This window comes from Aethalodelphis obliquidens, unplaced genomic scaffold (genome assembly GCF_003676395.1).
Source record: "Aethalodelphis obliquidens isolate GAN/ISIS:26980383/991018 unplaced genomic scaffold, ASM367639v1 scaffold2, whole genome shotgun sequence".
Classification (NCBI taxonomy): Eukaryota; Metazoa; Chordata; class Mammalia; order Artiodactyla; family Delphinidae; genus Aethalodelphis; species Aethalodelphis obliquidens.
In genome coordinates this window covers 46,100,740-46,114,795 of record NW_020837946.1, presented here as the reverse complement: position 1 = coordinate 46,114,795, position 14,056 = coordinate 46,100,740, and the positions used below count along the sequence as shown (strand labels likewise).

General features: G+C 33.8%; 1 protein-coding gene across 4 annotated transcripts in view; it reads right to left on the bottom strand.

Annotated features, from left to right (window-relative positions):
- Positions 1–1,374: 1,374 nt before the first annotated feature.
- Positions 1,375–14,056, bottom strand: part of TFPI (tissue factor pathway inhibitor) — a 69,809-nt gene continuing 57,127 nt past the window's right edge. For 3 of the 4 annotated variants that reach the window (XM_027126219.1, XM_027126229.1, XM_027126211.1), the window contains 2 exons: positions 4,865–5,044; positions 1,375–4,194 (listed from right to left, as the gene is read on the bottom strand). In XM_027126219.1, coding sequence (XP_026982020.1) covers positions 4,088–4,194; positions 4,865–5,044 — 287 coding nt within the window. In that variant the 3' untranslated portion in view covers positions 1,375–4,087. Of the gene's footprint in view, positions 4,195–4,864; positions 5,045–8,538; positions 8,564–14,056 lie in introns of those variants that run through there. The other variant, XM_027126247.1, reaches the window with a different exon arrangement.

Below are 14,056 nucleotides of genomic sequence, written 5' to 3'. Positions count from 1 at the left end.
TTGCTGTCTGTATATCTTCTTTGAGGTGTCCGTTAAGGTCTTTGACCCATTTTTAATAGGGTTATTTGTTTCCTTATTGTTGAGATTTAAGAGTTCTTTGTATATTTTGGATAACAGTCCTTTATCCAATGTATGTTTTGTAAATATTTTCTCCCAGTCTGTAGCTTGCCTTCTAAGCTCTTGATATTTTGCAGAGCAGAAGCTTTTAATTTTAATGAAATCTAGCTTATCAATTATTTCTTTCATGGATCATGCCTGAGGTCAGGACTTTATTTCAATTCTTTGAGGTAAGAGAGTACAAACTTTTCTAGAAAACTTTACTCTGAGAGGATGTGGGACTTAAATTCTGGAAGTCATCTTGAAATCCTGTGAGATTAGAAAATAAAGGCAAAAAATGTTGGGCAGCAGAATCAGAGGTGAAGATAGATTGAATTCTGATGACAATATGAGGCCCTGAATCCAACCATAATGCAGTCAGATACCTTTGACTTTTTCAATTTTTGTGATAAAAAATATCCCTGTTTTGTTTCAGACTGTGTGGGCCAGAATTTTTCTCATTTGTAAGCAAATTGATGAGGAGATCATACCTGTTGTCCTAAAGCTCTATTTTATTTATTGTTACGTTATATGATTAAATGCCTGTGCACCTCTCTCTCTTTGGTAAGATGAATTATCATGTATTATTACTCCCTTTAAAAGTGGTCTGAATAATCCTAGCCAAGACTTCAGCTATGTGGTTAGAATAGTTCAGAGGTTGGGCCTGAGCGGCTGACAAGATCAAGGTTTCTGGTTCTGCAAAGCAGAATGCAGGGAAGGCAACTAAGATGTGTCCATGTTCAAGTCCTTGAGAAAGAACTAAAAGTCAAAAATTGGAGAGAGTAAATACAAACGCTAACTTCATGAAAACGAGACAAGAGCAGGAAGAGCTGGTGAAAAAATCAGAAAGTCCCCTAAATAATTGGTTACTTTAATGTCATATTCTTCCTTCTTCTGGTATAAAAATTGGACAGGCCTCCTTCAATAGTCAGGATCGGAAGTCATTTATATAATATATTGTCATATGATATATATTTAAATATATTTGTACAAATATGAGATGATTGGTAGAAATATATATGGAATAAATTAAATGTAGAATATATGGATTATAAGGCATAGCACACTAATTTGCTGAGTAAGAAATCATAACACATGGATGCCCATTTATAACTGAAAGGATTATTAGCAAATTCCAATTAAAGGAGGTAAGTAGAGTGGAGCTTGTGGAATAATTTTTTTCTTTGTCTTAGAACTCTTTATCTTTGGAATAACTGAAGAGCATTAATTTTTATTTTTTGAAGTATAAAAAACTCATGAGTATAACAGTCATACTTTACTATTCAGGATAATATATTTTATTTCTTATACTGTAAAAAATAAAATCATTTGAGCAATTTTCAGCATACATGGTTAATTTTGAACAGAGAATAAACAAAGTCGGTAAATAAGCATTATATGCTGTATAATGTAATTCTATATAAAATTCACAGTTAGATGCATTTGATTATGCAAAATAAGGGAAAACAATACCACCAGCGACAATCTTACTTAAAAACACAGTAAACATAATATTCACATGCATTAAACATTGCAAACCATCTCTCAGTGTGTGTCTTTCTTGACTAAGTAATGAAGCCATGAATAGTTGTTGGCGAAAATAGTCAACTCACCAATGTGCTGTTTATATGTCCTTGGTAGCAACTTGCAACTTGACCTAGGGAGACTTTACCCTTTATTTAAAGCTATTGCTATCCATGTATAAAAGATAACAGGAATATTTCACAAGAGATTTTGATTTCCAAAAGTTCCAAATTGCACAGCAGAGACTCAGTTTAAGGCAGTTACTTATGTATGAATATTTGAAATCAAGATATAGAAATTTTCTTAAGTGAACAAATTGACACTATTTTTCAATGATATAATTTTTATGCCATAGGGTGTATATTAGAACTTTTCATATTATGCCTCAAAATACAGTGATTTTATAGTTCACATCAGCTGTACCCTGACTTCACATGAATGGTCTGGAGGGGATCATATTTTTAAATAAAAAATCAGCATGAATAAACTAAGTAATTAAACATATATTCAGTGATCAGTGAATACCACTTTAAATTGAAATAGTCATGAAAGAGTAGTGTAGGTAAGTGCAAAAATATATATAAATATATCAAAATTGAGGGATGGGGTGGGGTTAAGTACCAATTACTGAGTCATCGAAGGTTTGAGTGGTGGAGAAATATATGAATTAATTCTTAAGTGGTTTCCAAGGTTTGGGGAAGGAAAAGGAGTGAATAGGTAGAGCAAAGAGGATTTTGAGGACAGTGAAAATACTTCGTTTGATACTGTAAATGGTGGAATCATGTCATTACACATTTGTCCAAACCCATAGAATGTACACCAAGAGTGAACTATAATGTAAACTGTGGACTTAGAATGATTATGTTTTGTCAATGTAGTTTCATCAGTTGTAATAAATGTCCCACTCTGTTGCAGGATGTTGATAATGGTGGAGGCCATGCATGTGTAGGGTCAAGAGTTTTTGGGAAATCTTGAAATGTCCTCTCAATTTTGCTGTGAACCTAAAAGTGCTCTAAAAAAATAAAGCTTAAGGAAAAATTTAAAAAAGAAAAGAATTAAATTAATAATGATATGAAGAATGAAGTAGATGTAAAAAGCCTGGGAGTTAGATGAACTTTATGAAAAAGGAAGCGTTAGTGTTTAGAAACTGATTGGAAGTAGTATATGAGGGAAAATAAGAAATCAAAATGGGTTCAAACTTTCAAACCTGAGGAGCAGGCAGAATTATGATACTATTGCTAGAGAGAAGTAATTAAGCTAAACTAAATGGATAAAGTGGTTAGTTGTTTCTAGATGACAAGTTCAAATTTTAATGTGAAATTTGAAGTGAACATCATAGAATCTGAAATATCTAGAAGGCTGTTGAGATGTCAGACTGTACATGACTCAGCAGAGAAGGAAAGGTATAGATCTGGATAAAGTGAATTAACTCCAGAGAAATGTTAGTTAAAAACCTGAGAGTGAATAACACATATGTTTTCTAGTAGAATCTTCCTTGCTGATAATTTTCTCTTCCTTTTCTACAGAAATAACATGATTTTGTTTTAAAAGCATGAATTACTGGTTGCTTTGTGTGCAAAGCCTAATTATAAATGAATAGGTTTCAGGAGTTTTAAATATACTTGCTATTTTTGGTAAGAGAAAAGTTTGTCAAGCAATAAAATTAGGAAGTACATAAACAATTTCCTTTTGATTGCCACTAAGAAATTCCCTTTCCCACCAAGTCTTTTCTTATCATGATCTGTATTTAACACACAGCTATTCAGCCGTCTTTACTGATATGATGAGCCATAAGCAAATAAAAGTTACATCAATCAAAATCAGGCAGGCACATGACGTAGAGTTGACTTTCTTTGTTCAGATATGGTTTGGCTCAAGATTGTTCAAGGTACTGGTTAATGCAAAAGGAGAAAAAGTATGTCTAGGGAGGGAATCACATGACAGAATTCTGTTATTACCAGCTCTTTCCAAATGAGTGATCTTTCCAAATTGAGTGATCTTTATCAGAAGAAGATGCTTGCCACTATTTTAGATGTGAAACCCCAAAACCACTTGATCTTTAATAGTTGTATTTCTTAATCTGGGCATAGGCTGTAAAAAATATAATTGTATACATGATCAAAACAAATAAGTGACAACATATTCTCAAATAGGATGATCACCAAATGGTAAAATGGACTGATTTGATGTCAGTTGTATGATAAATTGTAGTTATGGCAGATAGTTAGAAAGGGATTGAGAGAATAATAAGTTCATAGTAGACAGTTAATAAGTTATAGCCATAGAATAAGCAATTTGACCAGATAAGTAAAGGAACTCTGATGCAAATGCATTAAGAGCAGGTAATATATGCATAGAAAATTCATGAAAAATTCATTAAAAAGATTTCAGGTGAGAAAAAATAGGAATCATAATGAAAAGTTTTATCCAAAATATTTAGTAGAAATAATGTTGTAATGTAACAAATTTATATCTTTTTAACAAAAATTTCTTCATATACTATTTTCACTGGCTGCTTCTTTCTTTTTCTTTTGGTTTTAATTAATCCCCCTTTTGATATTCTTTGGATAAAACCTAAAAAGGAAGATAAATAAATTTATGCATGATAAAGTAACAACATAATAAAACATTTAATCTAAAATTTCTTCAAATTATCTTTTAATGTTTAAAACCAAAAAACATGTAACTGGTTTAAAAGTCTTTAATTTGTCTATATCTTTATGTAAACAACCTCTTTCTAAGGATGTCACTTTGCATAAATGGGTAAACGTTATTGATTTTTATTATTCACCTTGAGCTACAAAATAATACTCATTTTATTAAAGTGGACATGTGGCTATGTAGAGTTATAGATGATTTTTATTTACATATTAATACTCTATAAATATGCAACATTTTTATTGTCAGAAGAAAATAAATACATTAAAGTTTTGTGCGTTAGAAAGCTTAAAGATATTTTGGTATAATCCTTTAAAATGAAAGCTTAGTATGTAAATATTAAAAGAATAAAATATTTTGTTTAAAATTGATTTTTTTCTATGAAGACACATTAAAAGGAATTACAGTTAACATATCTGGTAATATTATCAAAATGTAGTTGAAAAGGAGACAGTTAAATAATAATACTGTTTCTTATCATAAATAGAACTCATTTCATACTTTCATAGATTAAAATTCATTCATAATTTCAATATAATTATTATCTTAAACACTAGTGAATTAATAGGAAGAATGTCCTCTATACCTTTTTTACAAGTCTTAAGACACGCTTTTTTAGAGGTAAAATTGTTTTCATTCCCTCCACATCCACTGTACTTAAATGGGCGGCATTTCCCAATGATTGAATTGTAGTAGAATCTACTCTCATTGGCTTGACATAATCCTCTGTCTGCTGGGCTCAGACACCAGGAGGGGCCATAAAATTCTAAAAACATCAAGAAAACATGGTAAGCCATATATGATAGTTAATCTGAAACTTTCATATTTATTGTTTATAGATTAGTCTTGTGGCATGTTTATGTAAAACAGTAATCTGAATGAATTAAAGTAACAAAATTCATGTATTTCAATTCCAGGAAAATGTTTAACCAATCTCCAAGTGTCCACTTTACTGACACCTTTCTCCAATAAATGTAAAAGTAGGTACATTTGTTAAAGGAAAGTGCCGGGATTACTCTTTATGTGACAAAACTAGTTGTACATAATACAAACAACCACTATTCAACAATTTAATTTGTGAAAATTTATTAACCATATCAATTTTTTAAAAAATTATCATTGTTTACATATCATTTGTTCATGAGTATTCAACTTTGCAAAACAAGTCCTGATGAGCAAAATCCTTACTCATTGTATGACACAAACTGAAGCTGAGAAAGAGTTCTTTCCCTGACTAAAGTTCTGAATGATATAACATATCACAATTTAAAGCGCAGGGAATCAGGTATAGCAAATTCTAACCTTAAGCTTTGGAAAAGCTCAGAAGAGATGATCTGGCTTAGTAATAAAGTTTTCTTGTGAATTGAACCATCAGTTCTAGATGAGTTAGATATTTTTGCAAAGGAAGGAATATTGCTAAAGGCAGGAAAGATCAAACATTTACAGGTTTAAACCAGACAGACAGGCTGGTCTGTCAATGGGACCAACCACTTTCAAAAACAGAAGGAAAAAAAACATGCAATTAGGGTAATGAAAGGATAACTCATTTCCTTAAGGCGAAGCAGAAAAATGGTTTCAGCCCAATGATAATTTTTAGCTCCTTCTGGAATTCCTGTCAGTGAGGGGAAGCTGGTACTCTTCAGTAGCAGAGCTAAACTGCTTGATATTATTGGTAAATCAGTACTGCAGGTAAATTGGTGGATGGTCAGGAATCAATAAAAGAGAGCTTTAGTGGCTTTGCCAAATAGTGAGATGTGGTACAGCAAATGCAGATGAAGAGGATTTGCTAAATGTACATCACTGGCAGAAAATAGAACTTTGAGGAATCCAGTAGCAATGAAGGCAAATAGGTTGTGCAAAAAAGCAAGAAGTGGTTTGATGGCAAGTGAACCCCAGGTGAATAGACGAAAAGAGAAATAAAACAATTTGAGAAAAAAATGAAAAAGATCTTAAATTGATAAACACAATTTTATAACCTCCTGCCTTCTATGTATTTAAATATTAGAGTGTCTTGATATAACGTCTCATGTAAAGAGAAATTCTGGAACATATAAGAGAAGTAGTGGGAATACTATGGGAATAATTTATGATAAAACATTTTAGAAAGGTGACATTTTCTGTCAATTCAAGAACTGAAATCACATTAAAAATTTTTGTATTATTTAGTCTTTGACTAGGTGTGTAGACACTGATTTTTTTTTTTTTTTTTTTTTTTGCGGTACGTGGGCCTTTCACTGTTGTGGCCTCTCCCGTTGTGGAGCACAGGCTCCGGACGCGCAGGCTCAGCGGCCATGGTTCACGGGCCCAGCCGCTCCGCTGCATGTGGGATCTTCCCGGACCGGGGCACGAACCCGTGTCCCCTGCATCGGCAGGCGGACTCTCAACCACTGTGCCACCAGGGAAGCCCTAGACACTGATTTTAAAAGAAACTCCTAGGATCTATAAAACATCATTCAAAATCATGTAGTCTAATTTATGTTTGGCCTCACCCCATTTGGGGGTTACAGTGCATGATTATTGCCATCATAAATCACATTTAAAATGTACTTGGTGAGAATGTGTGCTTAATTTTTTAGAAAATGTCAAGGTCTTTTTGCCCCAACAATGGCTCAAGTAAGAGGAAATTTCTAACAACCTAGGAGAGATATGTTCTAATTGAGTCCAATATTGTGCAAGCTTTTCCAATAGGTATGTTGTGGATTCTCATTAATCCACAGCCAAGAATATGAGATGACGAGATGGTTATCAGTTGCCACCACTTCTAATTCCATGAGTCATCCAAAGTCATCACCTATGTTCAGAAACAAATGAAATACCCCACAAGCAATTAGCCTGATTTGAGAAACAGAGAAAACAGAGGAAATTGCTATTCTTTGAAAAATTATCCTCAGAAAGCACCCACAGATGCTTCATAGTATATGTGTAAGTATGATGATATGATTTATACATCAATTTCACTTTAGCATTTTGTACACAAGATGTCATTAGCCCACAGTAAGTTGAAAATAATAATATGGATGTACTTGTAAGTTGTACACTTCTTTTCAAATGTTAGTTATTATGTCTTAATAGCAATGCCCTACCTAAAGTTCCTTATTCCGGGACAGAGAGAGTTTTCTGATGACAGGGAGCAAAATCATCCTTCTTTTTGCTTAAAACCTAGAGTAAAACTGGCCCCATAACAAAATCAATGCCATTTCAACTTGAGCAAAAGTTGGCTTGGATATCTGGGGCTACAGTCCCTAGATTAAAGGTAACAAGGGATGTGTCTCTGTTACCACAGGCCAGGAGCCTCAAACATCTTGTGAAAGCTAGAACCAAAATGATCTCTCCAGTGGGATCTGAAACCATGGAGCATACACCACAGTTTTGGTGGAGAGAGGTACTGCAGCGTCTGTATTCCTTTGGCGACCCAGTCTTCCAACAGGTTGCCACTGAAAAGAGCATGTTTTGCCAACAGTTTGCCAAAGAAAGAGCATGAAGAAGGCAGGGGATTAGTTTGAAAGCAAACAGACAGTTGACAGCACAGATCCATCAGAAAGAGTTTTTCTACCTGTTAAATTGTCCCAGGCATCAGATTGCCTCTACCCGAAGCTCTTTGTGACTTCTGAATCAGAGGATGTGTGGAATGCTGCTTTCTGACAGCCTGGCATCTGGTGTGCAGACTTGAATTGTCCCTCTTACCAGATAGCAGCTCCTACTCAGAAAGTGTCTGTCCATGACTGACCCGATGACAGCTGTTTGTCTATCTCATTTATTTGTCCTGTTTTAATCACTACCTACACAGATCATCAAACACAACTCACATTTGACCCAGGTCAATATAGAGAAGTAAGAATATTTTGATTAGGGGGTTAAAGCTTGAAATTAATCACTAAGAATGTTGTATTTTAAATTTTAAAAATTATGTATTTAATAATGCAATAAATTATCATCAGTTGGGGAGTCTTCATAATGTCATTACTCTTCAGAAACATGAATTATACCCACTACATAAACTAATCTATTTCTTCTAAAATCATTTAAACTCTAAGCAGTTAAGATTCTCATTGGATTATTTTAGCATAAACAACAGAATTAAAATAATGAAGCAGATGGTTTCTCAAGGACATTTTAGCTCCAAGGATGTTTTGGGTCCTTGATTATCATTTGATTCAATCTCCAAAGGTGAGGAAATAGAAATATTTTTGCCCCCTGTGAGGAGATAAGCTTGACTGTTTTCAATTAACACATTTATTCTAGATAAACACAGTCACTCACCTATTCAAAATCCAGACTTTGATATCTACAGTGAAAGAAAATCTAAAGATTTTGAAGTAGTTGCACAATGTGATATTTTGGTCTAGATTATAATTATTCACAGAAATTTAAGATCGAATAAAAAGACGCTAACCTGACTTCTGTTCTTTTCCAAAGTAATTTAATAACCAAATGCATTCTGTCTTGATCTTGCCATTAATAACAATTTGGATAGCTTCCATTTAGAGGGTCTATGATAGATTTCAGAATTCAGGATCCACTTATATTCTGCCAGGAGCTGCCATGATGTAGTATGACTGGTAAACTATAAGGTGATGCTCCAGAGCCAGTTTTATATGTAAAGTGCCTTATGCAATTGCTTTGAAACTTATACACTAAACTTTGAATTTTGTACTCACTTGAATCTTTACTATGGTGTCTCTCTTACTGTCCCATTTTACATGCCTATATTTAGGCTTTTATTTTACCAACGAACTTAGGTTTTAGGAACTACCTCATCACTTGTTGAATAAATTATTTTTTGTCTTCTGAGATTGTTTTAGGGAATTGAATAACAAATCTTTCCTTTGAACAACAAATTCTTTTTTCCCATAATTTTATTGTGAAGAAAAATATAAAGATTTTTATTTTCTAATTATACTTTATCATTGTAAAATGTTGAAATAATATAAAAGTATGACAAATATAAAACAAAAGTTCTCCATAATTTGACCCTTGCCCTTTAAACCACCACCAGTGGTTTGGGAATATCTTCCCCCAAATCGTTTGCATATGCAAACATATTAGTATACTGTTCTGTCTCACTATTATATTTGATAATATTTTCTGGCTTGTTTCCACATTTCTTCATCTGTATATCTCATTCTTTTTTTTTTTTTTTTTTTGCGGTACGCGGGCCTCTCACTGTTGTGGCCTCTCCTGTTGCGGAGCACAGGCTCCGGACGCGCAGGCTCAGCGGCCATGGCTCACGGGCCCAGCTGCTCCGCGGCATGTGGGATCTTCCCGGACCGGGGCACGAACCCGTGTCCCCTGCATCGGCAGGCGGACTCTCAACCACTGGGCCACCAGGGAAGCTCTACTACCTCATTCTTTTTAATGTATGCACAGTATTTAATTTTTTGAATTGACTACAGTATACTTAATCCATTATTGTGTATACATAGATTACTTCCGTTTATTTTTTTCAGTTCCAGACAGTGGCTCATGAACATCCTTATATACTGGTTCAGATATTTCTAGGAGATATTTCTAAAATTAGAATTGTGCAAAAGCTATATTCAATTTATAATTTGGTAGATGCTGTTGCCTTTTCCACTAAAAGTTTATATAAATTTATACATTTACAATAGTGTTTAAAAGTGCCTAAACAATTTAACAAAAAGAAAAGTGCCGAAAAATTTTAACAAACTTGGACCTTACTGCATTGTATTTATTTACCATTTGTTGCTTTTATTTTCTCTTCATACCCACAAAAGTGGAAGTAATTGCTCATTACTCAAATGTTCTGCAAATTTACAGAACCTAAGGTGCCATTGATTTTAAGATGCACCATTATCTTATGCACTGCTTATAAAGAAAAAAAATACAATTACACTGTTACATACCATAAGTTACAAGTTTCATCATGATCTGAACCATGTTAAAACATGGAAAAATATGTACCTCACAATCAATAAAATATGATAGTTTATCTTTTTGTGTCAACACCCCAAAATTAAGCACATACATATACATATATAAACACACACAAAAAGCTGAGAGGGTATGTAGTCAGTGGGAAAGGTGATCACTGTAGAGATGTTTTTATGAGGTAGGGAGCTTAGACTTTACAACTCTGCAAAATAGATTCTTTTGTGCTAAGCCTATTCTATACTGCTGGGGATCCTCCAGAAGCTACTTTTACAGTATTTTATTTACTTCGTGATGAGTTGGAAACAAAAATAGCAAAGAAATAGTAAAAGGAAATATGTTAGAATATTAATGGTGAGTGTCTCCACGTAATGCAAATATGGCTAATTTTTTCTTCTACTTTTGTATTTTTTGCAAGTTGTCTTCAATTATAATGCTCAAATTATGTAATAATAAAATATATTATATAATAAATATTAGAGATATTATATAATAAAAATATTTTTAGGGGGATCCCAGTGTTATGGGGTCATAAAGAAAGGCTAGAGATTAGAATCTATTTCAGATTAGGAATGAAGAATAAACCGGTCACTTGTAAATTTACTATTTACAGATAGTAAATTTGTACTACAGGGAAAGCATGTATCTCCATTCACTAGGTAGAACTGGTGTTAAATGGGTAGAAACTGACATGCCATATAGAAAAGAGTGCAGGGAATGGGAAAACAAGCACTATGGAACTTTCTTTTTTCTGTGTGTACTGGGACACTTAGCTGAGGTTGAAATGTAAAAGGTAAGCTGCCAGGGCACTTGAAACTGAAAGGTCATGGGGAAATAGACTGTCAGAAACCTTGCCCAGACAATGAAGCCCCACAGATTAAACAGGAGGAAGGGAAATTAGGTAGATATTTATTCCTTGCCTAGATATTGCCTAATCCATGGACAAAGTTCACAAAACTATTTTCATCAAGGGGTTTTTCTAAATAAAGCCACAAAGGAAGAAAGCCATAGTAAAATCACAAATTATGAGACTCTTATGAGTAAACTTATACTAAGATAATTATACCTTATAATAAATTAGAAAAACTTTTCTTCGTATCTGCAACATTGAAAACCCTATAAGATTTTAGTAAAAGGTGAAAAGTAATGCTTATTTAGTCCCTTGATCAGCTTTCAAGAAATTTTAATAAGCAAAGGAGGCAGAGGGAATATAGGTGAAGGAAAGCACAGGTCCGAATATTCCTGGTTTGTTGAGGTACTTCACAAACTCCAAGCTATCTGAAGAGCAGAGTGCATGGAGCGTATAGTGGGACACAAGGCTGGAAAAGCAGACTTAGACAAAATTAAGAAGGTCCTTGAATACTAATATATTTGGTTTTTATGATGTAGACATTAATAAATGACTGAACATATAAAAGGATGAAAGAGACAAATTCTGATCTATCTTTATGCGTGAAACAAACACAACCAGGCATGTGTCAGCTGAATCCAGTAGGGGACTTGGCAATAGAGGAGAATATAAGATAACCCTAACTAAAGCAGTTACAGTGGGAATGGCTAAAATTAAGCACCAGAGTGAATGTGGGTAGTGAGACAGCTAGAGAGAAGGTAATTCTAATATTTCTAGACTGGTTGACTTAGAAGATGGAATATTTCTAATGTATTATGAAATATAATTAGAGTATAAAATATAGTCAGTAGTTTCAAAATTTGTCATTTTATCATGGCTTTCTTTCAATGTGGCTTTACTTAGAAAATTCCCTGAATGAAGATGGAATTGTGAACTATGCCTATGGATTAGCCAGCACCTAGGCAAACAAGTCCAAGACGTTAGATAGAAGATGGAACTCAGGTTTTGAGAAGACAGAAAATTTTAAGTTTGACAATCCTTCAGTGCAAGTACAACATCATGACTATGTCCTCCCTTCATCTATGTATGCCCCTATTTCTCAGGCATGCCTGTAAAAGACAAAACCGCCCTCTTATTTATTATTATTAAACTCCCAGTCTGCATGACAAATCCTGTCATATAGAAGGCACTCAATTATTATTGAACTGAATCGAAATTTAGAAACTTAACAGATCTGTACCTAAAGTCATAAGATAAAGTTGGAAACAGGTTTGCAAGTCCTCTGATTAGAAATAAGACCCAAAGACACGAAACAGGTATTGGTATTTTATAATTATGTTTGAATTTTACAAGTGCTTTATGTTATTTCAGGTAATCATAGTATTAAGTATATTAAATACAGACACTTCAAATCAAGGTTACATACTTTAGTTGTATTAAAAATTATTACTAATAAAGTGCATACAAATGATACCCCTGATTATTTTATTTTTTCCTGCTTTAAACCTCTGTTGATACTGGATAATCATTGATACCACCATCGTGAAAAATTCAAATATTAATACCTTTGAGCTCTTATTTGTGCTAAACACTGGGTTAAGATAAGTCATTACAATCTTCCCCAAAAGTTTATGAGCTATCACTCTTCACATATAACAAATGAGGCACCTGAGGCTGAAAGTTGTGTAATTTTTTTCAAGGCCACAGAGAGAGTCTGCAATAGCAGAACTGGAATTTAAACCACATCTTTCTGCCCATAAAGCCAATGTTCTTAACCACTATGATATGTCTTCTGAAAACTAACTAGAAAATAAAAATAACTGAACAAATATATTTTAATAATTATCAGGTAAAATGAAAGTTGTCACAACTTATCCTTTATGTTTCATTCTCAAAGTCTCTCTTCTTTGAAGCTCAGATTCAGTATGTCTTAGAAGCTTCTTACCCTCAGTTATGTGAGTGGAGTTGGAATTTATCAAGTTTGTACAGGAGAAATATACCTAATCAAAACAGGTCATCAAACAAGGAGGCTGAAGACAAGTTTTGGGAGTAACAGTGCTGAGCCAAACGGTATTCAGAGAGCTCAAACATTTGAAGGCAAGAATTATTGAGTTGGCATGTTCAGCCTGGGCAGATTCTAGAAATAGACCAAAGTTCCAGGATTTTATGCCCTCTCTGATCATATTTGCACTGGCCAGTTGGATCCATTTAATAGCATTAAGATGTGATAGAAGACTAGAACCCTCATTCTGCTGTGTCCCTAGGAAAGATAAAGTTGGAATTTTCCTAAAATATACATATTATATCAATGCTTCTCAAATTCATTCCTGCAACGATTGTCCAGCATTCAAATAGAAAAAGGGGAAAAGCCTTACATGCAACACAGAGTAGCACAGGGTTTTCTAACCTATTCCTATCTCATTCCTAACATGTCCTATAGCAGTCCATACCAAAATCATAATATAGGGATTTTTCCTTTTTAGCCAAAAACATGTGCCATCAAATGAATCAATGAATTAGTATTATTAATTTGTTAGTTTGCAGTTTGTATTGTATTCATTTGTGAATAAGTTTTGATTTATAGTTGTGTAATGGTCACATGCCAAAGAAGTTTATTCCTACCATTTTACTTGTTCATATAAAATTAATGTCATTCAAAGTAATTTGGTTTTCAAAATGGAGGTCTGTGAATTTTCTCTTTTAAAGGTATCCATATATTTAGAAACACTTCTCTGGAGGAATCTTATGACTGGGGCAAAAAATTTATCCTTGTTAAAACCAGAGATGGTCCAGGAAGAAAAGGATTAGCAAACGTAGTCAGTGGTCACCTAGAGTGACTATAGTCAGATGGCAGCACTCTTGGCAGAGGTGAAGTGCTACATTTTTGTTTCTCACCAGATCTCCTGCCAAGAAATAGTAGGTCTGATGAATCCTTACCACAAGTTGTTATCAATTTTTGTAAAGCCAGCTTGAAGGCACCTGATTCACCACGCAGGAATATTTAGATTATGAGGGAAGTTTCTGTGCTTCTTGGTTTGA